Source organism: Xiphophorus hellerii, chromosome 10, assembly GCF_003331165.1.
Source record: "Xiphophorus hellerii strain 12219 chromosome 10, Xiphophorus_hellerii-4.1, whole genome shotgun sequence".
NCBI lineage: Eukaryota > Metazoa > Chordata > Actinopteri > Cyprinodontiformes > Poeciliidae > Xiphophorus > Xiphophorus hellerii.
Window position 1 is genome coordinate 24668068 of NC_045681.1, and position 27855 is coordinate 24695922.

At 38.5% G+C, this 27855-nt stretch overlaps 1 protein-coding gene and 1 long non-coding RNA gene across 9 annotated transcripts in view; both read left to right on the forward strand.

Moving 5' to 3' along the window:
• exoc6 (exocyst complex component 6) overlaps positions 1-24870 on the forward strand; it is a 29180-nt gene extending 4310 nt beyond the window's left edge. For 2 of the 8 annotated variants that reach the window (XM_032574136.1, XM_032574139.1), the window contains exons 2-25: positions 4431-4602; positions 5529-5576; positions 5769-5859; positions 7231-7276; positions 9147-9200; positions 9496-9646; positions 9727-9888; positions 10093-10161; positions 10514-10597; positions 10850-10896; positions 11005-11125; positions 12636-12707; positions 12798-12895; positions 14390-14495; positions 14601-14710; positions 15030-15141; positions 15282-15416; positions 16100-16279; positions 16798-16827; positions 18840-18981; positions 20091-20164; positions 21416-21528; positions 21890-21901; positions 23034-24870. In XM_032574136.1, coding sequence (XP_032430027.1) covers positions 4431-4602; positions 5529-5576; positions 5769-5859; positions 7231-7276; positions 9147-9200; positions 9496-9646; positions 9727-9888; positions 10093-10161; positions 10514-10597; positions 10850-10896; positions 11005-11125; positions 12636-12707; positions 12798-12895; positions 14390-14495; positions 14601-14710; positions 15030-15141; positions 15282-15416; positions 16100-16279; positions 16798-16827; positions 18840-18981; positions 20091-20164; positions 21416-21528; positions 21890-21901; positions 23034-23160 — 2356 coding nt within the window. In that variant the 3' untranslated portion in view covers positions 23161-24870. The remainder of the gene's footprint in view (positions 1-4430; positions 4603-5528; positions 5577-5768; positions 5860-7230; positions 7277-9146; positions 9201-9495; positions 9647-9726; positions 9889-10092; positions 10162-10513; positions 10598-10849; positions 10897-11004; positions 11126-12635; positions 12708-12797; positions 12896-14389; positions 14496-14600; positions 14711-15029; positions 15142-15281; positions 15417-16099; positions 16280-16797; positions 16828-18839; positions 18982-20090; positions 20165-21415; positions 21529-21889; positions 21902-23033) is intronic. The other 6 variants (XM_032574138.1, XM_032574142.1, XM_032574140.1 and 3 more) reach the window with 4 other exon arrangements.
• A 569-nt stretch (positions 24871-25439) lies between these two features.
• LOC116727058 (uncharacterized) lies at positions 25440-27402 on the forward strand. Its single transcript, XR_004340748.1, has 2 exons — positions 25440-25580; positions 25737-27402. It is a non-coding gene; the product is annotated as an uncharacterized LOC116727058 (long non-coding RNA).
• The last annotated feature ends 453 nt before the right edge of the window (positions 27403-27855 follow it).

The following is a 27855-nucleotide window of genomic DNA, read 5'->3' on the forward strand; positions in this document are numbered from 1 at the left end:
AGGTCGGTCATTGCTGTGGGACTGCTCACACACCTGATTAGCAACTATATAGGAATGATGTCTTTACAAACACAAACAATGGGCTGATACATGGAAATACAGGCAAAGCTTGTATTTACATGTACAGTCACTCAGCTTGTAAGTTTGTTAACACACAGTGATGGGCAGGCTGCCTGTAGTTTCATGTTACAGAGACTGTAGTTCGGCTTAGGTGTGCAAATGTCTTTTGAAAAAAGGTCCCACCATATTGCTTTGCTGGTTTGATGCTGGTTGCTATGCTGATAGGTTCCCTGTGAAATCTACAAAGAGAGACTGAACCAGTTAGCACTGAAGCATGTAAAGGAAACATTCTTTGAGAAAATCATTAACAAAAACATCCTCATTGCTCATGCCTTATTTGCCACAGTGTACAGATTAGCAAAGGTTTTGCCTATCATTGAAATGCGACTGAAATAGTAAATTCATCCCTCCTACACAGTTAAATAATTTCTTAACAATGATCAACCACTTTGATCATTGATCATTCCATCAAAAGAGGAATAGCAATATTCCTCTTTGATGCCTTTCTCACTACAGTACTGAGTCTACCATTGTTAAAGTGTTCAATGATATCCATTTAAACACGGACTGTGGAAGAACCACGGTGTTGGTTCTGCTGGAGCATTTGACACGGTTGACCATGAGAGCTGGGTCCGACTTAATGCTGCTGTAAATGACTGGTTCAAGTCTCATTTAAAGACGTGAACCAGTCCTTGTCCTTTAGGTCTTCTATCACCTATTGGACATTTCTAGGATTAAATGACTGATGTCCCAAAAGATCTATAGAAACTCATCACTTTAGTTGCATTGATTACTGCAACAGCGTCTTCACAGGTCTGCTTATAAAAAAAGAATGCTGCTCCTGGCGTTCTGACTAAAACCAGGAAGATAGAGCACATCACCCAGTTCTCAAGTCCTTTCACTTAGAGAATAGACTATAAAATATTGTCTGTAGTTTATAAATCTGAATGACTAAGCACCAAAACATATTACAGACCTGTTGATGTATCACTGAGTTCCTTTAAATAAAGGCTAAAACCCTTTAATTAATAATAACTGAAACATCAACTAATTCTAGTCTGGAGTACAATTTTTTATTACTTCTTTTTTTTTGCAACTGTAGTGTTTTTTTTTTTCATTTGTTTATCGTGTCATGTTTTTATCACTTTGAACTGCCTTGACTGTTGAAGTTTTCTACAAAAATAGCAATATTCCTCTTTGCAACTGACTTCTGTAAGTCCAAATGAATGAGGAGGTTATAAACACTGAGTCGAGTCATATGGTGTAAGTGACTTGTCTTTCCATTATGACACTAACTAATCAGTAACTTGGGCGTTGACTTTCAGCTGTAATCATTAATGCTGCACTTTCAAGCAGCTACTGTGTAGGCCCATAATATACCGCATCCTTGGGAGCCAAGTAAGCTCGTTCTATTCTCTTTGAAGTGTGTGGAATAATTTATATGAATGTCCTGAGACTGAGAGTTGCAATATTAAGATTAATTTTCCAATCAAATTAGTTCAGTATTAGTGACCAAGGTGCTAACACTCAGAGAGCATTTGGGGACATTATGGTGACAGAAAACAACTGTATGGATGCGTTCTCTTATTGTCCATAAATTAGCTTCAGCTTTATTTCATAAAGCATCTGAGCTAGATGTATTAGTATTGTATAACAAAGAATAAACATACATTGTGTTCATGACTCAGCTGTTCCTCTGTTTGTGTGGAGAGATAGAGGAGTGGAAGTGTTCATCTGGTCTTTGCTGATGAGGACTGATTGCTTTATATGGATTGTAGATGCAGAAGTAGAGTTTCCACACCAACGGCGTGAATGTCCGAGTTCATATGGTGACATGGAGAATGAGCAAAAGAAATGAAATGGTAAAACTGTCCTGCCGTACAACATTAGATTTTTCTTAGGTCTACTGCAGATGAAGTGTTTGAACAAACCGAAGAGTCAGAATCTGTTAAAAAAGTTTTACCATAACACAAACCCTAATGTCTAATTGGCTCCGGTTCAGTTATGCTATTTACTTGTTCATATCCCCATTTTCATGCAAATCCATTACCATTCATTCCTCCCATTTTCATTTCATGTGCATATGTACTTGCATCATTGTGTATCAGTTTATTTGTCTTTGTAGTTCAGTATTTTCACAAATTAGAAAGAAGAATAGTGATAAGATCTAATATGTAAGGTAATGTAAGAGGTATTTTCTAAAAATCTGTCTACATTGACTGCGGTTCTCATCCCCATTTTGCCTGGTTGGCTCTTGAAATATGAGATTAGAACCCTTTTGGAAACCAAAATAACTTTGTGACCTCCTGGGGATTTTGAGGAAACATCATTTTCTTACAGTAAAAAATTACCATAGTTGGTATGATGGAACAGCCATCTGGTGCAGGAGTGTCAAACTGCAGCACGTCACTATTTTCTGTTTATCTTACTTAATTTTACTTATCATAGAAACTTTTTGATAGGGTGTCCGCACATTCTTAAAAAGTCTTAGATTCATGTATCTAAAACCTTAAAATACCTTAAATATATGAAAAAAAATGTGAGTTGGCCACCAGTCTTAAATTGTATCATGGCAGGGCTATTAAATCTCATATCTGTGCTGTTTTTTCTCATGGGGCTTTTCTGTCAGGCTTAAAATCTCACTATAACCTGCAGAGATCTTGTATTAAGAGAACATACAATTGACCTAATATTGTTGACATTTTCCATAACAATATCAGTTGAATTTATTGTTACATTTTCCCCATCTTGCTCCTTGGGTGAGCTGTAGCATCTAGATCATTAAATTCTATACCAGGTGTGGACATTGAAGAAGTTTAAGTCATTGACATGCACGTAGTTTGTGATACTTTTAAAAATAATCCCTAAACAAATATTGCATTCAAGGTGTCCTTTTCCAGCTGCAGCATTGGATATACTTATTTTGTGACAACATTCATGTTGGTGTACAGGACAGATCCAGTTAGTTTTAGAATAAAAGAAAGACATTTGGCAGATGTGGGTAATGCATACTTAGCATAAAAATCCTCGATATATGGATGTTGATCATAAACCTAAATACATACAGCATACTCTACTTGGAGTCTCAGCTTTTATTTTGATTAAAGTATATTGGATGTGTTGTGCCCCACTCAGTCATTAAAATAAGTTAATTAGTGATGTAGTTTGTGGTTCATATGCAAACAAATCACACAAGCAATTTACTGTCTGATGTAAGGTGGGGAAAAAATATCACCTGTAAACCTCTAAATGTTTTATCTTTGCAGGCTTTTTTGATTATTCTAAATGTTCTTTCATTGGCTGTAAAGGTACAGAAGAAGATCAGGGTCACCAAAAAAAGAATTCTGACATTAATCTCAGAATTCTGACTTTAAACTCAGAATTCTGACTTTAATCTCAGAATTCTGACTTTAATCTCAGAATTCTGACTTTAAGAAACTCAGAATTCTGACTTTAAAGTCAGAATTATACCAGGTGTGGACATTGAAGAAGTTTAAGTCATTGACTTTAAGTCAGAATTCTTTTCTTTTTTTTCGGTGACCCTAATCCTGTTCCATAGTAAAGGTGTTTAAATGTTCTACATTTAAAATAATTTTATCTGAAGCTGGTGAATTCTGTCTACTGTTTTCTAGTTATTGATAAAAAAATTATTGTACTTCACTTAGTGCCACTAGATGGAGACATTGTTCCTGAAATAAACCTTGGATTGTAGTTGGGAACTGACAGTGTTCTTGCTGTGCTCATCAAAAAACTTTATTCATATAATATCCTCATGTAAAATGCTATACAGGCCTGACTGCCTCTAAGTCCTCTCTGTGTAAGGCATTTATTTATTATTTGTGTGATTCTGTAAATAACTATAAATCTTTCAGTTTTGAATTTACATGATTTTATATTTAAGCAAGTCGCTTAGTGAATAAAATGACTGAATTACAACAGACTGTCATGAATTATGAAAGCACAGGAAATGTGTTAAATGCAATTTATGCTGACATGCTGTTACAAAATGCACAGCTTTGTCAAGATAACATACAACTTTTGCGACTGAATGCAAGAGAAAAGATTTTCCATGCCCCCTTGCAGGCTGTGCACAAATTTAAAAAAAACTGAAAAGAAAATAAACTGAATTGAACAAACTAACACAGTTGAGCTATCAAGTACGGCTACAGCGCCATCTGCAATGTAACAGAGCCAAGGTGATCAGCAAACAACTTAAAGCAAAAATTAAACTCTTTAACTATGGACATATACACATGTAAAGAGACACAGGTTAAAATGAATTGCTTTGTTTATCTATATTTCCAGAGTTCTCACCCTCTTTTTTTTTTTACTCCCCCTCCCTTTTCATGTTCCCCTTTTGTCTTGTTTAGGTCCATTTATGATGACCAGCCCAATGCTCACAAACGGTTTATGGAGAAGCTGGACGCCAGGATAAGGAACCATGACCGTGAGATTGAAAAGATGTGTAATTTCCACCATCAAGGCTTTGTGGATGCCATAACTGAACTTCTTAAAGTGCGTGCTGATGCAGAGAAACTGATGGTAAGAGTGAGTAGGACACACAAGACTTCAAAACAAAGTAATGTTTGACATATATATGTCGTTTTTACAGCGACTGAAGGTAACATAGTTAGTGATTGTGCTATAAAATGGTACAATGTGTCTTTAAAATACAAAATACTACCCTTTTAAGAAACTGCATACATTGACCTAAAGTAACTTTTTCAATAAAACCTTGCTGCTGAGATGGAAATAATAATTTCCATTTTCTTTCTTAGTGTTTGTTGTGAACCCAGAGTATAAAGTGTTGCTTTCTTTCTCAGTATTTGTTTGTTTACCTCAAGTCGTAATGTTATCGCAGTGTTCACCAGAATTATTATTATTTTTTATTTTTTTCAAAAGTTTACAATCTATGTTTTGTAGCTACAGGAACAAAATTGTGCTGTTAGTATATTTTCATGATTGGATTCTTCATTGCTTAAAAAAAAACCAAAAAAACACCAGTCCCCAAAAAGCTCACTGGTCAATTAGGTCATGGCTCTCAGTAGTGTGACAAGAGCCGAGAGTTCAAAAATCCAGATCCAGAATTGAGAAGTTTGTCACTGAATCTGTGAGAAAGGGCCTGTCACAAGCCATTAAAGCCCATGAAAGGCCCAGTGCACCGACCATGGGTTCAGGTCCCCGCTGCCTGGTTAATCGGAATTTACCCGGCTTTGTCCTTGCTCCTTCATGGACAATGAGTTGATAACGAGCCTAAGCAGCTGCTGGGAGTGAGCTGCAGAGGGCATGAAGCAGAGCAGCAAATGCACTCTAAATTATTCAAAATCCTGTAACACAAAATTTACTCTTCAGTCAGTTCAGAAATTGATTTATTAGTTTTTTTTAGAATTTGTAACTTAATCCTTAAAAGAGATGAGTAAGAGGAGATATTTCAGAGCTTTGATGTTGATGTCTGTTTGTTTTCAAAGGGTCAAGTGACGGACACTAACAGGAGACTACAGGACGCAGGGAGAGATGTAAGTTCATGTATGTGTGTAGTCCTGCATGTGTGGAGGACAAACTGTGCCTTTTGTTTTCCTGCCATGACAGATACATGCTCATTATCTGCAAGAACAGTTCTGCGGTGGACATGACCGTTCTTTAACCTGGTAGTCAACAGGGTGACCTCTTTTTCATTGTCTTCCCCAATTGTGTGGTCCCTCCCCCAGGTAACAGCTCAGACAGAGGAAGTGATTCGCTGTCGGATCCAGCAGAGGAACATGGCCACCACAGTGGAGAAACTTCAGCTCTGTATACCAGGTGACACAGGTTTCTGTTACCTGAGAGACCTCATCCAGGGGTAAAACACTGGTTGCTAGTCCTGTTCTGTTCTTCTGGTAGAAGTAGAAGGAGTTCAGTCCCTTCCTCAGAACAGCCAGCCGTTGTTTGTGTGACTGTTTGTGTTACAGTCACAAGTGATGGTATGTAGTGTTGCTACAATACAGACAGAATGGAAGTTTGAGGTTTTTAAAGATTTTTGGACTCAAATGAAAATGATAAACTTTGTTTTTATGTATATTGTAAAAGTGGACATCAATAACAGCTATGTAAAAAAAAACACTGATATAAAACTTTGGACTGATGTCAATATCCAATATTAATGTTGCTGTTGTGGATGATTACTGATATTTACCAACAATATTTATATATTTTATATTTCACTACCCTGTTGACACCTTGAAAAACGCAACCACACCGCTGACTTGACCACTGCTTCTCTGCTTCAGTCAAACTTCCTACAATCTTTTCTGCATCACTGTCAATGTCACCTGAGCAAACAAACATAACATGACCAACTTCCTGCCCTCCACCTCCAGAAACAAATGGCAACAGGATGGAAATAAATGTCCATTGTTAATTTTGTGTGACAAAACCACTGTTCTTTTGTGTTTATATATATATTTACTGTATATACAGTATATATATACAGTTTAAAAAGAAGTTTTAAACTTTTAAAGTTTAAAAAGTATATATATATATATACTGTATATATATTGAGCATTTGCAGTAACAACCATAATTTGGAAATGAAAAGTTTGAATTACAAATTTACTGTGGAACGAGCATGGATCACCTTTATATGAAAGTCCTTTTTGACTACTTTAGTTGTCTCCATGTCCGTGTAGTAAAATATTTCTCAAATGTGAACCAGTTGAGTGGCATTAGCTGCACACTGTCTCTTTAAACTAAGAGAATCTCCTGACAAAACCACTGTTCTTCGGTTCCGAAAAATTACAAAATTCATCCTCACATTTGTTGTCCAGGCAGAAACCACATATTTTGGATGTTCTCTTTTCAAAGAAAATAATTTCTCAATAGACTAACTGAAACATGTAACGAGATGTAAATACCAAAGCTGGAAATGGCACGTTGCGCTACAAAGGTGACACAGATTATCAGGTACATTTGCCTGCATGACTTTGTTATTGTAGTGGTTCGTGCTTAAAGGTGTCACTTACATGATAGATACATTTTTATCATTAGAAGATGTTTGACCAGTTTAGATTGTCCCTAACAATGTTTGTATTTCTTTTTCCTCTGAAAAATCTCTTCAACTCTGAATCAGCTGAAAAATGAGGTCTCATAAAGACAACAAACTCATTCTGTTTTTTATGTTCTGTACCATTCTAGTGCTTGAAATGTACAGCAAACTGAAGGAGCAACTTCATTCAAAAAGGTAATGATTTCCCAAAACATTTCCTTACAAGCTAGATTGTAACAATGGAGATATGCTAAAACCAACCGGAGCTTGGACCGAAGTTAGGTCAAGCTAGGTCTCAGCTAATGTGAAACATCAGGTTAATTGTACAATTTGTATTTGCAACAAAAATCTTTAATCTTTTGCAGCTTTCAAACATGAAACACAGAGGGGTTGCACAGGCTGTTTTTATTTTGTAGATTCAAAGGTGATGGTAATATGCATGCTGCCCAGGTGAGAGGGGCTTCTGTAGTGGTGTGATGGGTTTCTGGGTGGGGGCCGATGGCTGTTGGGGGTAGTTCAATCCCTTGATCTCTGTGTGGTAGTCTGGCCAGGTGGAATGGCTCGTCTCCCTCCCCTGCTGGTCCTGTCTGATGTAGATTCTATCACCAACCCAGGGTCTACCTGGTGTGAGCTGGTTATGAGGATGTGGATTCATCCACGTCCTCCGTCCTACTCTGTGGACGTGTCTTTCTGCCTGTAATTGTCGTTTGAAGTTTAAAAAGCCATGACAACATCTTCTAAGTAATTTTAGTGCATGTAGAGTCAATCCATAACAAAAGTAAATGAATCATTCTTTCAGACAATTTATTTAAACTCTCCAGATGATGATGCTTCCTTTTTACCTCATGAATGTCCGCTTTGGCTGTTGCTGAGTAAGCTAAGGACAGGGTGTTTGTTTGGGACAGGAAAATAATGACCCGTTTACTGTGAACCAAAAGAAGAAGCTATTCACTGAAAGGACAATTGACCCTCACTGTGCCCTTGTTCACAACAAAGCCCCCCCTGCCTGTCTGCTAGGGTATAGCATTGGCAGACCCACTAGCACCCAGAGCCAGGCTCAGCCAATCACACTGCAATAGGAACCTTTCTGGATTTGCCAGTGAATGTATGATATGTACTTTTAACATGTCTGATATGTCTGTTATATGTTCTATATGCTTTAATGCACATTACAGTGTTATGTAAACGTTGGCGCTCTGGTCGAATTCCTTTTGGTGTCCAATGGTTCGTAGCGTTTGTGTCCTCTCACTCTGCGTTCTGACGAACCTTTTCATCATGAGTTTTATAAGAATGTCTTTCTATTCATTTGTCCACAACGCATTTTACATTCACTGACCAACCAATTAGATCCCTTCACAGCCCGCCTATCAGCCTAATGATGAGAGCTAGCTCACTGACCCGACGCTGAACTCATACAATTAATACACATACCAGACTCAGGTCGATAATAATAATAATAATAACTAGAAAAATTCCCAAAGAAAGTTAGATGGGCCCCCTGCTGGGACCAGAGCCAAAGGTTCTGTGGCCATGTTTAGTTGGTCCTACTGTGCATCAGGGTGAAGAACTTTTCATAAAAGTCCTTCTGTCTGTTATACCATCTTGTTTGGGTCAAAGGTCATCTGTACATGTGTTAATCTGATCAGCTGTTCTAGTCTTTTCAGTCCTGTCTAGATTTTTGAAATGTTCCATTTCAAATAGTCAACTCTGGATGTTTAGTCACTGGTGTTCAAATCACACCTCCCATTCCACCTTTACAAGTAGTGTTGTGTTCATTGTAGCGGGTTGCATTTAATTAAATCCATGCTCTTCTTTGTCATGCTATGGATTATTTGCCTGAATTTCTTTAATGTTCTTGATATTAAGTAAAACAATTGAAATATTGTTTCAATTGTTTTACTGTTTCTGGCTATTTCTGTGAATCACTCAGAACAGATATTTCAATAGTGCGATTTATTAAGTTCAGCAAATCTGTCTTTAATATTGCAGGGCTGTCCATTGCAGATCATAATAAATGCAAACTCTCACATTTAAACCATCTTAACTGAAACTCTACTGCCCCCAGATATTATGCTGCGTTGAAAACCATGGAGCAGCTGGAGAAGGTGTATATTCCAAGGTAGGATCACACAGTCAAAGTTTGTGACTGCAAATTCTACAAGAAATGTTTGAGTAGCTCCTAACTGACTTTGTAAAAAGGTATTCTGGTTGTGATTTATTAAATCAAAATCATATTGCATAAGATATTAAAAAGCACCAAAGACAAAACATTTAACTGACAGAGCCCAGTCATATCAAAGAAAAGTTGGCAATTAATGACTAGTGGCAGGCGGCTGTTGTAACCAAAAGTCAACATGTTTGATTAAAGTGTAACTTCACAATGGAAGGGCTGAAGACCTGTGACCCCCCCACAGGGTTAGTCAGTACAGGTTCTGCCAGATCATGGCAGAAAATCTGCCCAGACTGAGGGAGGAAATCAAAGAGATCTCAATGTCAGACCTCAAGGACTTCCTGGAAAGCATCCGGAAGCATTCCGACAAGGTTGGAGAGACGGCGATGAGACAGGTGGGACTGTTTCTTCCAAACCTTTAACTGGCAGACAGTTAGAGCTGCATGTTTGATTTGTGTATGGTGCTTCTGCCCAGGCGCAGCAGCACAGGACCTTCAACAGTGCTGTGGCAAAGCAGGTCCACACAGGACACTACAGCAAGCCTGTGTATTCTCTGAGCGGACGCACACACACACACATCTCCAACGGCCTGCTGACCCATGACGACGCTGGAGACGAGGAGGAAGCAGATGAAGAGGTGAGACTAGGATTAAAAAAAAGTGTTTTACTTTAAATTATTACAGCTCTCTGTGTCCACATGTCCCAATGTCTTATCACAAATACACATTTGTTTTTATTGAAGCCATTATTAAACTGACTGGCAACAAACTGTTGGGAGTTTCACTTCCTGTCTTAAGTGAAGGTTGTGTAATTACTGATGTTTTCTCTCGTTGTCTTCCAGGTTCTTACAGCTCAGGACCTGGTGGATTTCTCCCCCGTCTACAGATGTCTACATATATACACTGTGCTGGTAGGTGATTCTGCTGCTAATTCACTCGACCAGGCGGTATGACACATGATGTGATACATACAGTCACATTGGAAAAGACTGAATGAAAAAAACTACCATACCTTATTCATTCTTCCATATAGTCATTAGAACATTAGGGCATCCAGCTGTATGGACCTGCTTTGTTCGCTGATTTATTCAATAAGTTTAAAAGTCAACAACATTCAGTATCTCTCCACATCTACCTGTCATGTGAAACGTTTATGGGTTTTGATGCAAATGTTTTCCTGTAGAAAGCTCATTAAATTACTCTAAATGCTGTATCCCAAAATCCATCTGTTTTAGTCTGTTTCTATAAATATTGTGTCTTCAGGGTGACAGAGAAACATTTGAGAACTACTACAGGAAGCAGAGGAAGAAACAGGCCCGCCTAGTATTGCAGCCACAGGCTAACATGGTGAGCACCTCGTGTCTTTCACTGCATGTGCAAATGTAAATTATTGGTGCGCAAATAAAGATGTTATTCTCCAGTTCTTTGTCAATAAGCAGTGTTCTGCATTTATTAGTTGCGAGACACAAAATACAAGAATCAAAAGTAAACACTCTGAGACCTGCCTTCTTGTTAAACCATGCAACCTGTGTTAAAGCAACACGGTATATCACAAAAATCTCTGGGTACTGAAATGATGTGTTTTCTCTCTGTTTGTAGCATGAGACTGTAGAAGGCTACAGACGATACTTTAATCAGATTGTGGGGTAAGATGTGCCTTTCAGTCTGTTTGGCTCCTGGGTGCACTAGAAGTTTCTGGACTGAAGACGTGTGGGGGTGTGTGTGTGCGTGTGTGTGGGTGTGTTTGTCGTCAGGTTCTTTGTAGTGGAGGACCACATCCTTCACGCCACCAGGGGGCTGGTCACCAGAGCGTTCACCGATGAACTGTGGAACATGGCCCTGTCCAAGATCATTGCTGTGCTCCGCACACACTCTGTAGGCCGACACTCACACTAAACATGTACACACACACCAGCAGCCGCACTGGCTGCATTTTCATTGACCTTAAAATGGCGCAAGTTGGAATTACGAAAATAAATTTGCTTAATGGAAACATGGCAAAAAAACAAAAGTTTTTGTGCTCTGATGAGGTGGGTTTCCAACTGTATCAAAATGAGTGTTTCAGAAAAACTACAGTGGAAACAGTTTTTTCGCATCACACGACTCATGATCAACAGCAGGAGGCTACCACTGGCAGAAAGATGAGGAAGATGACAAGAGGATGATGGCGCGCCGTGTTTTCTAATGACTTATCAGACAAACAAACTTACGTGTTATTTTTAAAGTTATTGTGTTTCTTATTTCACGGAAATGCCGCAAATGCAACATTGTGTTTTTTTCAAAGTTAGCGGAATATTGACAAACGTAAACACAGATACATTCTGTGGAAGAAAAGGAGACTGTTGAGTTCAAAAAAATTATGGAGATCTACTGTATGTTTCTGGGGAGAACTTTCCTTTGCTGATACTCATACATAATAGCACAGCGGAGGTGAGTGCACCCACAGGCACACTGATGATGTCATTCTCAACACAAAAGGTCAAAACCCAAGTGGCCCATGTGGCCTAAGAAGAGGTCACTGGGGCTAAATGAGAGACAGATTGCAACAATAACAGCAGATTTAGAGGGTATATTCCTGACTGCTGGACTCCTCTCAGTTGTAAATGACTGAGGGATTATGCTAACAGGTCAGAGAATGGGCTACACAGCATGGGGGGAGGGGTGGCTGACAGAAGCTGAGTCACAAGAAGCTTCACTTCACTTCACAGAGAGGATTGCAACATGTTTCATTAATATTCACTTACAGGTATTTTGCATTGTAATGAGCAGTAAAGTGTTTGTGGGGGTAATTGCTGATTATTTTTTACTTCTTTAAAGTTACTATAATGAACAAAATTGGCATTCTAATCATAAATATCACCAGACCTTCAATGGTAATGCGTACCATACTGAACAGAAAACCGGTTCAAAGTGCTGTCCCTGTTGGACTCTAGTCCTGATGTTGATTTACACACTTCAGACAGGATCCTGGTGTTAGCTTTAAGACATTGTGTTGCTTTCAGCTCATAAGTCGGTTTGTACTTCTGAAAAATGGAAGGGCTTGTTGATAGTAGTTCAGTCACATCCCCTCCCCCCTCAGTGGTCACCCTTTTCCTAAAATACATTCAAGTCAACGCTGAGGCGTCTTCCTCCAGTCTGAGACGATTCATGAGACGACTTTAGAGGGTTAGAATCTGTCTCCTTTTTTTTAGAGTAAAGTCACCATTATAATTTTCTCACAGTTTCCCTGTAGAAACATAAAACTTAAAAACTGGAAATATAAATATTTCAATAAGATCTGTTCATGTTTTTAAAAGTGTTGTTTTAAAAATCAGAACATCTTTATTTTCTCATCTAGTTTAGTTCTCTTGGTGTAAGTCTGATAGTTGACCACTTTCTTCTCCAGTCTTACTGTGATGACCCAGACCTGGTTTTGGAGCTGAAGAATCTCATAGTCATCTGCGCTGACACACTGCAGGTTTGTTCAGCGTTTTGCTTTAATTAATCAGCTTGCATGAAAAGCTTGACTGAGACATGTGGATTTGTGTGCCTCTATGTGTTCACACAGGGTTATGGTTTCCCAGTGAACCGACTCTTTGACCTGCTATTCGAGGTCCGAGACCAATACAATGAAACACTGCTGAAAAAATGGGCCGTGGTTTTCAGGTGAGATTCCTTCTAAAACTGTCTTTGTATAGGGAAGATGCCTCCTTCAGATAGGACAATTTTATTTTATTGAAACAAGAAAGCCACAATAATTAATTGACCAAAATCTAACACTTCTTATTCATTCTTTTTTTTATTGTTTTTATTTTTTCAGCCTTAAAATATTCTTTACTTCTGTTGTGGAATATATACAGTAGTTCATCCCACAAACCAATTTGTACCAACCAAAAAGTACGCCATCTTTCTGTTCTTTGCTTTTACACATTTGTGTGATAAATCAAATCTAGTCATAGTCATATTTTAAAGCCATTTAAATTTAACATCAATACAACAGATTTAATACTAACAAAGAAGTCAAAGTGGAAAAACTGCATGTGAAAAACTAAGTACATCCTCTGATCCAGTAGATTCTAGAGCCAGCATTAGTCGCAACAATTTAAGTGCTGGAGATATTTTCTGTCTGACTCTCAGTCTCTCATGTTGTAGAAGGATTTTGCTCTGTTCTTGTTTCCAACGTTGCTTTAGTTCAGTTGATTTTTGAAACATGTTAACACCCAGTGCATGTGTTAACACAGCAGAGCGTTTTAGTCATGTTGTGATCTGGACTGTCTGGGCCCATAATTCTCAAACTGTGCCACCGTTACCACATTTATTCTAAGTACGGCTAAGGCCGTACTTAGAATAAATGTTGGTTTGACGTTTATGCTGGATAAAACATGGAGGTGATTAACTGCTAACATGAGCTACCAGCAAAGCCATGAGTTGTTGAAATAGCTTGAGCTTTCCTTTAAACAGGAACTCATCACAGAACACAAGAAACTAAGAAAAAGTAGACCCTTTGTCATACTGTTGTTTTAAAACATCTGTTATTTCTTTGTTGTTCATGGGAGTCTTAGTGGGAATAAAATGCTTGTTCAGTTAGTGTTTTTCACACAGCTTTTCCAATTTGGCTTGAGGTGTTAAGACACTTTGGAATCTGTTGTGTTTTTCTAAACAGCAATGTAAAAGTAAGGAATAGTGTGGAATTACATTCCCCAAATCTAGAAATATAAATCAGTATGAAAATGATTTGTTCCCTCGCTTTACTCTGTCTGATTGTCCAAATCCATCCATCCATCCATCCATCCATCCATCCATCCATCCATCCATCCATCCATCCATCCATCCATCCACTGAGGTATATTTGTAGTAAATCTTGTATTTATACTTGAAAACTGACTAAAGAGCACTGAGAAGTCTAGATGTTAGTGTGTGGCAAAGTATTGGTATTAAAACATGCATGAACCCTGTTTAAATAGCTGACCATAGTAAAACTCAGAATAAACCAGATCATTTTTAACATGCTGATATGTTGATCCTTAGAAAGAGCATGGCCCTTTTTTCTCCCATGAGTGAGTGAGATTTTCATAGACAGCCAAGTGAAGCCAAGGCCTCTTCCTGCTACTGCACTAAAATCTAAAGTATAACCAAGCATTAAATGTTATTTTTTCACAGAGAGATCTTTGAGTCAGACAACTACAGCCCTATCCCAGTGGAAACGGAGGAGGAGTATAAACTGGTGACCAGTCGCTTTCCCTTTCATGATCCTGAGATTGAAAAGGTGACAAAAACCAAAACTGCATAATGCTCTCATAAGCATTACTTTCACGTGACCAACATGCTATTAACGTTTTGCTGTTCTTTGTTTCTACCTGTGTGTGAGCAGCAGGACTTCCCTAAGAAGCTGCCGATGTCCCAGTCTGTCCCTCAGATCTACACACAGGTCAAAGAGTTCATTTATGCCAGCCTCAAGTTCTCAGAGTCCCTGCACCGCAGGTATGGCACTGTCTTACATTTCAGATGCTTGCATTAAGAACAAAGTTCATCACCTTTGAAATTATGACATTTAATAGAAACTGAACACAATTTGCAACAAGCCTCATCAATTTTCTCACTTGTATTTAAAGGCTCCCATAATTGTACATGAACAGGTTAGAAAAGCATTGAAACCACTTTAGAAGTGATTCTTTTATCCATTAGCCATATTTTCCTGGAGGTTTCTTCACACCTCATATCCCCCATTCTCTTACTCTGGGAGTTTTGTAAAAACTGAAAAGCTGAACCTGCAGGAGCTAAATGTTGTTTGTGTCTTCAGTTCAACAGAGATCGACGACATGCTGCGAAAATCAACCAACCTGCTGCTGACCAGAACTCTGAGCAGCTGCTTGCAAAACCTCATCAAGAAACCACACATAGGACTGACTGAGGTGGGACTGGGTCTAGCTCTCACACACACACACATGCCCACGCACACCCACACACACACGCACATACACCCCATCTCACCTATTTCAATGTGACATAGCATTTAATCATCTGCTGTAAAAACTTCACCTTTCCTCTACAGCTGGTGCAGATTATCATAAACACCACTCACCTGGAACAGGCCTGTAAATACCTGGAGGAGTTCATAACCAACATCACAAACGTTTCACCTGAAACAGTTCACACCACAAGACTCTACGGCTTATCCACTTTTAAGGTAACAGAGTAAAAACCAGATGGAAGCAGAACAGTTAGGTCACATCAGGACACATTCATCTCAGATTTATCTTCTGTTTGATGAATCAGCTTTTATAACAATTTAAAGTACTGGAGCAAAGTAATGGCAGTGACACATGACATTTAAAACTATAACAAGACATTATAATTTGTCATTTGACTGTTGCCGCCATGGTGCTCTGCTGATTATAAAGTGATACATTCACTGTCAAAGCTTAAGTGTAGCTTTACGAACAAAGTGTAAAAAAAACTTCCTTCATAGCATCCTGTCAGGACAGATGGGGGGGTGAACTGCACCATGCAAACACAAGATGTCAGAGATCCTGCAGATCTAATGGTCAAAATCTGGTTTCCCTTCATATAATATGAAATTTTTCCTTTAATATTAACATTAAAGGAAAAACATAGTTAGTGCATTACCTTCTGTAAGTGAATTAGTAAACAATCTACATTGATAGGGCCTGTTACAAATTAAAGAAATTAGAAAGCACCTAACCTGGTACAAGACAGCAGGATACAAGTCAAGCAGTACTGCAGACAACAGCAGCACACAGAACAGAAGGTGACTCAGAGCCTGTTTGTGCTTCCTGTTTGAGATGTTTATGCCTTTATTTTAAGGTTGTGCAGAAAGATAAAGATATTAAGTGTGAAATCTGTTGTCAGGACGCTCGCCATGCTGCAGAGGGAGAGATTTACACCAAACTAAACCAGAAGATTGATGAATTCATTCAGCTAGCAGACTATGAGTGGAGCATGGCAGAGTCTGATGGCCGAGCCTCAGGATACCTCATGGATCTGATCAACTTCCTTCGTTCTACTTTTCAGGTCTTCACACATCTTCCGGTAAGTTTAATGAAGCCTCTAAAGGACACATTGAATGTACAGCCGTGTAAACTACGACTAAAGTCACTGTGTTGTTGGTCTTAAGAGACATTTTTGCCTTTATTTAATGAGGCGGTTTTTCTTGTAAATGTGGAGGTGGGGAATGTTTTGGTTAATTTCCGTCCAGCTCCCTCTAGTCTTCTGTTTTTACATCTGAGGCTGATCCTGTGCTGGTGTCCCAGTCTGAGTGGGCCACTGGTTGGTGGGCTTTTCAGCACCATCTGTTGTGTTTTCTTTCAGTTTGAGTGTTCTTTGTTTTTTCCAGAATGCATCCTGCCTCCCCATTAACACCTTCTCCAATGAAATGTTACTTATGCCAGTTTGTTTTATTCCTTGATTTTTATTTTCACTCTTCAAGCATCCAAGATAACTGGTTGAATTTGCTTCCTCCTTTCCATTTATTGTTGCTGCATTTTTTTTCCTGTCCTTTCCCTCCTCTCCCCCTTCTATTTTTGGTTGGTTTTGGGTTTTCTGCTCAGAATAACAACAATGACCATGCATCAATGTCGGTGAGTATATTTGCTCGGATTTTATTTCACTTTGCTGCCATTTTGCAGCCTGCTGGGAACATGAATGCATGCTTGTTTGACTGAGGAAGCTGCTCTACGGTTTCACTGGCAAACCTGTACTCCTTACTGATGACATTCATGGAAACCAGTAACATTTAGATTCTCTGCAAGAGCTCCTCTGATAATGTGTGATGTTGAATAAGAGAAGATCAGTGGATATGCAGTAAAGCTGATACAAGGACCTGAGAGAGTTCTTAAAACTTTTTGATTGTTTTCTGTTCTATGTGCTTCCAGAGGCTAAAATGAACAAATCTTTGTAGTTAAAAGATTTTGTAAATAGAGTACAGCAATACTGTGGTCACTTTAAATTTGATTTTGGAACCGCATAAAACCAACTATTCACTGTTGCAGTTTTGTTTGCTCCATTTTCCTGGTTGCACGTGTTTGTTTCTGGTTTTAATTTCTGTCTGTTGAGTTGAATGTTTCCTATCAGACTGCATGGGTCAGCACCATGATGTGTATCAGAGGGTACTGAGAGGTGGTCGAAGCTCCACGATGTTTGACAATACCTCAGTGTTTGTTTAGTGTTCATTCTGCATTTCTTCAAGCATTGAACTGAAAGTCAGCTTTGGTCTAGAGCCTGTTATGAATGCTACTGGACAGGAACTTCTGGGTTGCACCAAAATATATGTTGACAGAATTTAATGAAGCAGTGTTTTGGGGATTGGCTGTTCTAATATTTAAGATAAATACCACATAAGGTTTTTTATTTTAAGCATAAGGCAAAATAAATGTATTTGTATACTCCAACACGCCTCAAAGTGCAATGCACGTAACATCAGCACAGGTGATTAAACTGTATTACTTTTTTGGTTCTACTGTGAGAACCATAAAAGTGACAGTAAGAACCATTTATTACTACTTTTTAAAGGTGACTGTATGGCTGTGACTGCATAACAATCAGAGCACTACAAACACAAATACTGCTGTTGAAAAACATTCCCATTCGTAATGTGCTTCATTAGGACACCAGTCACATACTGAGGGGAAAATAGTAAAACTAACAATCAAGATGGACCTTTTTAGAGAATTTAAAACACCATTAATTAGAATTTATTGTGATAACGATAAATCAGAATTCTTATCATGATAAGAAATTTTTCACATTAAATGATAAACAACACAATAAATGATAAATGATCAAATTGTGATAACTAATGTAGATCTGTAAGCACTTTGTTCAAAGTAGCACTCAAACATTAATAACAAGATGAGTCGCTGTTTTGGATATAAAGAAAAGGAAGTTAAACTCTCTCCAATGTTTTAAAAAGTAGACCAAAGCCAGAAAGATATAAAAGAAAACTAGCATTGAAATGGAACAAATTGGAATAAAAATAACAAAAGAATAAATCCTTTTTAAAATAAGAGAACTACTGCAACTGTTTTTGGGAAATATTGCAGCATTTGTGCAGAAAGTATCTAAAGTTTGTCTAGAAGTTGCTGAAGTTACTTTTCCTTCTCTCCCTCCCAGAGCTGTTAGGTATGCCTGGCAGAGCTGTTCTTATTTCAAGTAAAAAAACCCAGCATTGCCAAGTTCAAAGTTTCCCAAATATAGTAAACCACGTGTTAACAGAAAGAAAGAAAACTTACTCTTCACAACCCAGAAGTTCCCTCCTGCTCAGGTACTTGGGCTTGTCGAAAACAGGATCTGCTCTGACTCGTTCAGATCCGAGTTCCTTCACTACATTTATATTTACTGTTGATCCAGACGGTTTGGTGGAAGAAAAGCCGACCCCACATCTGTTCATTGACCATTTTCCTCATTTGTCTTTTGTCCTTTTCTCATGTCCAATCCCTTCCTCCAATTCATTCCTTCTATTAATGTTCAACTCTGACCTCTTTCCGCACTTTCATTTACCCCATTTCTTTCACCCTCGTCATCTTCCTTTCTTTCCTGACTTGCTTCATGCTTTACGTTATTACCACCCCATCCCCAATTTCTCTCTCTGTAGGGGAAAGTGGCCCAGACAGCGTGCATGTCAGCTTGTAAGCATCTGTCTACGTCGCTTATGCAGATGCTTCTGGATACAGAACTCAAGCAGATCAGTATGGGAGCCATACAGCAGTTCAACTTGGATGTCATGCAATGTGAACGTGAGTATGAAGAAAGGTGAAGTTTTTCTCACCTTGTTCTACTTATAACAGTAGCTGCTGTTCCATTTACCCTAAAATTATTTTCGTAATTGGAATTACGAAAATAAATCAACTTAAAACCCTTAAACCCTCACCCCCAGAAAATACAATGGAAAACAGCAAGGGGGCGTTCTGTTGCAGGAAACACACCAATTTTGAAAAAACTCAGGTTTTTGTGCTAAGATGAAGTCGTTTTTCAGCCGTATTCTAACACTTCTTTTTAGCATCACTCGAATCACTGTGATCAACAGCTGGCTGTCACTCCTGGCGAAGAAGACTACAGGAAGTAGTAGAAGGCTGATGGTTTGTTTTTGTTTTTTTTTTCTGACAGTGTGCAGCTGGCTCCACCAGCATCTCACAGTATCACACAGTTCAGAGCAAGTTGTGTCATTCTAACGTGTTGAATCCATAGCTCTTCTGCAAAATGGCCGACTACAATTTCCCCAAAATGTCACAAACGTAGCTGCTCCCAAGTAGGCGGGGCTTGTCACTCCAAAGCCTAAATAAAACACTAATGTCTCCTCTGATTGGCTGATAGATGCTGAGCGCCAGCACCATGACTGAATTATGAATGTATCTCATGTGACTCTTTACATCAGTCGCTGCCATGGTTGTTAATGACATATCGCATGAACAAACTTATTCATGTGTGATTTTAATTTAATTTCTTATTTGATGTAAAAAGTGCAATTGTAAAAATGTGTTTTTCCTACGTTATTTTTCACAGCTAATGTCACAGCTAAGGTTTTAAAATATTTGTAGTTTTAACATACAGTGTTATGTTTATGTGTTGATATGACTTGAAGCTGAGTGTATAGTATAGTTGTCTTGCTCTGTATTTTGATCAAATGTTACATAGCAATATGATAATGTATTCTAGTTATATTTTTGTATCATACTGATGAGATTTTTTAGAAAAAAATAATTTCTTTGCATTACACAGTCTGTTGACACCGGCTAAAAACATTTTAATTATTTAACCCATTTCTCTGAAAAAAAAAAAGAGTCAAAAGCCCCCAGAAATGAACATAAAATTTGTTAATATCAGGCTGTGTTTGTGTTTCTTCCAGTGTTTGCCAGTTCAGAGCCAGTGCCCGGCTTTCAAGGTGACACACTCCAGCTGGCCTTCATCGATTTACGACAGGTGAACAGTCAGACTGCCTGGCCTTTTAACCACAAGTGTAGCCCGGCTGTTACCACTTGGCCTGGGTAGAGACTCGCTTCTGAGTAGAAAGCCCCTCTGTCTCACTGGTAAAAGTCTGGTTTGCTTCTAGACTCACAGGCTAATCCTAAATTCTGTTAGAAATGAACATCCATCAGTTTTACAGCATTAATTCATAAAGAGTGATTGAGATGAAGTGAGGAACTTAAAACAAGCTGCATATGTAGCTACTCAAACATTCTCCCAGCTGAAAGTGAGGACTGGGTCAAACCTCTCAGAGACTGATAGGGACCGAAATAACTGAAATAAATAAGTAATCATGTTATTTCTAATGTACAGTAATGTAATGTGTAGTTGCAAAAATTGTTTTTTGTTATTAGTGTAAACAATTTTTATACTTCTAGGTTTCCATTGGTGTGTCTGGAATATCACTAAATGCTCAATAAACTAAGCTAAGTTTTCATAAGTGATAGGACGAGTAGTATCCTATGAAATGCAATGATTTTTATCAATCTAAACTGGAATTATCTTTCAGGAGTTACAACAGCTTCTTATCTAATGATTTAATATTAAAAGGTTCTTTGAGTACCTAATTCTTGCTCTGAGCTCAGTACTGAACTCCAGGTGAGAAGAATGGGGTTTTGCTGAGCCTCTCTAAGTTCTCTCAGCCAGATAAATAACACTATTATCACTAAGCTGCTCTGTAACTGCTCTTTCAGCAAGACCCACACATCCAGCTGTTTCACCTTGTGACGTTACCATACACTGTTATGGGGTGGGGGTGGGTCATCTCCATCAGGTTAACCACAGGTCAGTGGGGAGAGCAGAAGATCATGTAGATTTATACCAACATCACATAACCTGATCCTCTGAACAGAATCACAGTTCAACAGACCTTCATCCCACCAAGGCTGTGTGGTTCTCAAGGCAACCATTAAGGTTCCTATCAGTATCGTCACAACGTAATTCAGTTTTTTTCCTACCAGCAAACTAATAGTCAGAATATCAGAAGCAATATCAGAATCGTCTGTGAAAGAAATGGAAGTTGTACATTTCTGGCCATTCCTTTTAGAGAGTACAGAGGTTGATTGAAGGTATCAACTACAGGGGCAGTTAATGGACACTAAAATGTTAGAGAAAGATGTTTTCATAAAGAGCTTTATGAAAATCATCTTAAACATCATAAATCTCTGGCTGTTGTTCTAAACCTGAAGCTCTGTTTTCTCTCTGCAGCTCCTGGACCTGTTCATGGTATGGGACTGGTCAACTTACCTGGCCGACTATGGTCAGCCAAACTCCAAGTACCTGAGAGTGAACCCAGCCACTGCGCTGGCTCTGCTTGAGAAGTAAGTGCCTCTCACCACCAGACACTGCTGGGGTTAAAAATAATTCACCAGGTTTTTTTTTCACCCTCAATTGCTGTGAAACCAAACATGGTTGTTCTTGTGGAAACAAATGAAGGAGTTTGCTTACTCTACCTAAAAGCTTCTTCTCAACAGTTTGATATCAGTTCTGTTGGAATCCAAACTCTGACTCTGGACATAACTAAAATATGAACTCATTTAGGAGATTTTAGTTGTTTCTACTGAAGCTATGGATGGAGATGGTGACTTTTGGCTTTCTCTGAGTGTCTCGGTTCCATAGCCTCATTTCTTTCCCACTAAAATTTGTCTTTTTCTGCTATTTTTTCTCCTGCTGCTGTTGCAGAGTCTACAGGGGGTAGGTCCACCATATTCACTTTCCCTTTTTTACATACATGCGTTTGTAAAAAAGTGCACAAGTGCAAAAGTGCACAAGTAATGCTTGGTGACAATGTACTATAGAGATGTGTGTCATCTGCACAGCTGTGGTAACAAATCTAATTACTTGTTATAAGCTGAGTTAATGGGAGGATGTTGTTATTAAATAAGAGGAGTCCCAGGATTGAACCTTGGGGTACGCCACATGAGACTTCTACCTGCTACGATGAACAGTCACCTGTTGACATAAAGATAAAGAAGTCCCTGTTCTATAAGGTCAGATCCAAACCGGCTCAGAGAGTCCGACCCAGCCTTCCAGTTGTTTACCATGTCATGGCCATCAGGGTCAAATCCTTTCTGTCACACAGGCAACGATTAGCAACCTCAGTGTGAAATAAAGACAATTAAATATAAAATCACAGCAGCTGGTGTTTACCTCTGTTTCCTTCATCTTCTGACAAATAACCCTGTTTATGACAAAAACCTGATACGTCACCATCAGTACAACAAATAATTGACCTAAGTTAAGCTTATTTGTGTGGATAGAATGTTTTTATTGTTTATCATTATCAGGGAAAAGTAGTGTGATGGCAGAATTGTTATTTATTGACAAAGTGTTAAACTAAGTAATGTTATCTTTGTTACGTTTGCTGTGTGAACTGTTTTCCATATCATTGGTCCCAGAGCATCAATCAGTGTATTTGTGTGTGACTGAAGGCACCCGTTGTTCCCTGTTCAGCAGTGTAATGGAGTAATGGGTTTTACTTTGAAAGCAGTTTATGTTTCTGTGGAGGTCTGACTGTTTGCAGTGACGGATCTGTGGCTAAAAACTTAGAGAAACTAAAGTGATGATTGTTGTCACTTTCATTATTATCGCAGTAATATCCAGAACCATGTTAGATCTATCTGAAACCTAAATGACTCATCTCTGCTTGTTAGCTAAACATGGTGAACTCTGACCAAACACACAGTTGGTTAAATGGCTGCATCAGGAACCTGAACACTTGTTCCAGTGTGCCAGTGACAGTCAGACATTTTCACACACTAACAGATGATGTCAGGTCTGACTCGTCTGGACCAGAACATTCACAGACTCCTGTTTCTGCTTTCAGAATGAAAGACACCAACAAGAAGAACAACATCTTCTCTCAGTTCAGGAAGAACGACAGAGACAAGCAGAAACTGATCGAGACTGTGGTCAAACAACTGAGGAGTCTCGTCAATGGCATGTCCTCCTAGAATAAAGCATACATGTTATTTGTATGTGCAATAACCAGATAAGATGAGTGAAACATGCATGCATTCACATGCACACATAAAAAAAACCGCCCTGAACAATATTGGTTTAATACACCACAGAGCAATCCCATGCAGAGGATCATATTCAACATACAAACAGCTGAGTTCTCATACTTACTGGGCGCATGGTCATAGACATCACCTGAAGGCTCAGCATTACACTGTATGTAAAAAGCCTGCAGGGAACCCCCTGCCAGCAAACATGACATCATTTCCTGCCTCTGACTTCAAACCTGTCAGAGGATTTCTGCTAAGTTATGCACACACTCCAAACTATTTACTGAACCCTCAGAGGCCTGCAGAGAAACGATCCGTCAGCGGCTCATTGGAGATAAACTGTTTTGTACATTTTTTTAAACTGGAATGATTGGAGAAGTAAACTGAGAGTAGGAAATACAGGAAGTGACAAAGTATCTGGGCAACGAACCCAAAGGTCCAAACGTACATACACTCAGCAAGAACATCAAGTTTGGCACCTGGATTTTCTTCAATTGGTGTCACCAATTGTATTTTAATGTAACTTTATTCTGAAGAATCACAGATCTTGTTAATCTGAGACGATGACGTCATTTACTGATCCACAGATACATTTCAGACTCCTAAAAGTAATAACTGTGTGAAGGCAACATTTCAGACTCAGTTACATCTAATCCTGTTTATGTCTCATTATTAATGAGTGAAATAAGGAGAGTTTCATTTCAACAACTGAGATAACATCCATTTACTACACACAAGAAATATATATGTGTGCATGCGGGCGTGTGTGTGTGTAGGTGTGTGTGTGTGTGTGTACATGTAATAGAAATGTAAACTGAATAATTTATTATTGATCTTTTTGAAGTTTGAGTTATTTATATTATTTTTATTATTCAGGATGCTGTAGGTGTGTGTGCGTGTGTGTGTGTGTGTGGGTGGGTGGGGGTGTGTGTGTGTGTGCTTTGTGAGAGAGTACAGATCAGAAATTTAAGAGCAAATCAACTTATCCAAATACTGTTGATACGGTTTATGTGGCAACAATGAATTATGCTGAAGTTCTATACATGAAGTGAAAAGTGAAAATGTGAATGATGATGTCTCAGGAGACTGATGTTCATATAAAACCTGTTTAGTTCTCCACTTCATGGTGGCTTTTTGTTGTTGTTTTTCTGCCTTGTCATATTAGACATTTCTGTCAGATTTATGGCACACCTATTTTGTCTCCATCTGTTTTTTACTCAGAAATGTAGCTTTTTATTTGCATCCATTTTTTCCACCCTGTGTGCAAATGGAGTTAAAACATAGAGCACAATTCTCTCTCTTCACTTTATTACAGATTCTGGATCAACCGAAGTTCCACATGCATAAATATTAAAGTGAATCTTTGAATATAGGCTTTACTTGTGATGTGATTATGGAGGCACATTTCTGCTATGAAACTCAGAACTGATTTTTCCTGAACTTTTTTATTTGCTCCTGTTTATTTCTCTGGACTTCCCACACAGCGTCTGCTGCAGCAGGAAGTCCTCCCACTCCATCAGTGGGACAGATGCTTCCACAGTGGAGTTAAGAGATGATCTTTCCCAACTGACATTGATGACTTGAAATCTATTGCAGTAAATGTTAACTAAACATCTGCGACTTGTACTGATACCATTAAATTATAATGTTTAATGGAAGGGAAACACATTCATTCTTTTCATTCACACTCAGTCAACAAGCTCCTTGTTAATAAAAAAACATTAAGTATCACTTTATTACAGATTCTGGATCAGGAGGCCTTTTTCTAACCTCAAAATCTGTTTTTACTCAGTCAAGTCCAGTGAAGACGCAGGGGGACGATGATGACTGTAACACTCCTGATCCCAAGACAAGGTTCCTAGTGCGAACAGGCTTTAAAAGAAATGCACCAAGTCCAGAAAACAGCAGGTGGTTTTTATACCTAGCTAGTTCTAGTCAGAGTAACAAGTTAGGGCTGCGGCTGCTGCCCATCACCTGTTCCTTGTTTCAAGTTGACCAGCCAACTTTAAATTATTATCATTGTAAGTTAAAAATCATCTTAGTGGGAGAAAAACATAAAAATACAGTACTAGTATATTTTAAAGAAATTTGGGAGGGCGGTAAAAGTCAGTCTGGGAGTTGTGGGTTTAGTAATCCGTCGGTTCCTCGCCCTCTTCACTCAGCAGACAAGTGCGGATCAGAGCTCCGGTCACACCGTATGGATCACAGTTGGCTGGTTGTTTCTGTAGTCAGCCAGAAACATGCAGGATCTCAGGCCCACACTCAGTTACTTAAATAACAAACCTTTATTATAACACAAAGCTTTATTATAATAGCAAAACACAAAGTTCAGCCTGCAGATGACTGAATTATTTTGCCCTCTGGTCTCAGACTGGAGCCAGATGTTAACCTGGACACTTTTTCAAAGAAGTGCCGATTGGGAAAGAGAATTTCTCACAGAACTACATGAACTCATCCTGTCAGTTTTGGCTTCTTGTTTTTACTAAATGCCAGATAGAAATTTTATGCAACTTTAAGAGACACATTACAGCAGTGGAATTAGATCATCCATGCATTTGTTTTTTGCATTATATAAATAAACCAATATTAATAAAAACATTTCTAGATTGTGCAAAAATGCTGCTGTGGAACAGAATCAGACTACAGCAGTCAACATTCACATGCAGTCTGACTATGAAGCTAATTAATATTAATTATGTGAATGAAGTGAATCATCAGGTGGGCAGAATGAGTGTGCAGGCCTGTTGATCCGTTTACATTTTAATGCCAGGAGGAGATACCTAGGAGTCCAGAGCAGCCAAACTGCTCACATAATGTTTGTTACATATACTAAAAACCTATTTGTGAAGTTTGTTAATAAAAGGCTGCAATCAACTCTTGTAAACACAGATCTAACTCGTTATAACCCTAAATTCAGCATTTTTATTCTTTTTCTTTTGTTCTTCAGGGTGAAATTCAGGTTTAGAATGTCAGAATCCACCAAACGAAGCAATAATGACGTTTATTACTGTATATCATGGTCTGCAGGTTAACACTTTACATCTGTACATAAACTTTGATGGGAATGTTTTAAAATGAGGCTTTTTGTTTTGTTTTTTATGTCCATTGCTTCAAGCTGGATGTTGTTTTTTCCTCCTTATTTTCATGGCTTGTAAATCCCTCTGTATATATTCCCCTTTTTGTAAAGAAAAGATTTTAGCAGCGTCTCTGCTGCTGACAACATGAAGGTGGACTCTGTGATGTGTTCCTCCGTCAGTCTCTGAAATGAATTCATATTCAATAAGAACCCCAGCTGCTGGCTACAGTGTGAAGAGCTTAGTGATTTGTAGTTACATGCGTAAGTATGAAAAATTCAACGTTATAATACTGAATCAAATCAAATGATTATACAATGTTTCAGATCATTAAACAGTGTTTAATACCAGACAAAGATTATCGGAGTAAACCCAAAAGTTTGTTTTCAGACAGTTTCACTAAGAGGAAAAAGCAGGGCTGCACCAATTTCTATTTTCTGGTCGATCGCCGATCACCAATCTTTAAAAAGCCCGACTTGCTGATTCTGATGTTGGCCAATACCAATTTTTTGTCTGAAATGTTGCCAAATATTGCAAGAAAGTCACTGAGTTGGCAACAGTGGACAACTCAGACATGACCTGGTGAGTCTGTCAGGTCATGGAATGTGAGCAAACATTTTTAGACCTTTGCTGAGGAAGATAAGATAATTTGATAAAATCAGCTTCACATGCAAGAACCGACCAATCATCGATCTCCCAAAACTAAGGAAATCAGTGCCGATAAATTGGTGCACCCTACAAATAAGCGATCCAAACCAGCCTGGCCCTCTAGGAAATGAGGATCGTCCCCTTATAAAATCATTAACTAACTGATTAACTACATTTTTTCTGTGTTGAAAAGCAACAACTGTTTAAAAAGCTTATATTAGCTTGTGGGAAAATTCATTAAAACCTCAGGTTGCAAATGTGGTTTAAATAAGTTAAAGGAACACAAAAAAGCACAGGTGAGCTAGAGGTCACTTCTGTCAGGAGTGGCACATCCAGGGCTGGACTGGGACCGAGAAGCAGCCCTGCATACGAATGATACACAACATACCAGAGAATATAATGTACACACTGTGTTGTTTCAAAAATGTAAATAAAGAGCAGCATCCTAGATGGAAGAAAGTAACCATTTTAAAAATGTACACATTCTTTCATGACTCCATTTTATCATCTTATCTCTCTCACACACACACAGTATATTTTTCTATATTTACAAAAACTTGGCATTGACTTCCATTCATTTTTCATTCTTTTCTGCAGCCTAACTCTAAGCTAAACTCAGTTCACATCTTAATCCTAAATTAACCCCAACAGAAAACAGCACTGCTCCTAACGGGGCCCAAAGGTCCCATAAGGAGCAGTCACAACATTGAATTTTTTGTTTTTTTAAATGGACCTTACAATGTGTCAAATACAAGGCCACACACACACACACACACACACACTGAGTGACTTTGACTAAACAGGAGATACATGGAGATGGATGTTAAAAATAATGTACTATCCAGCCACAGCGAAGTGATTCACAGATAGTCCAGTGTTCCAACCAGGTTACTGTTTCTTTTTCTTTTGTTTCATT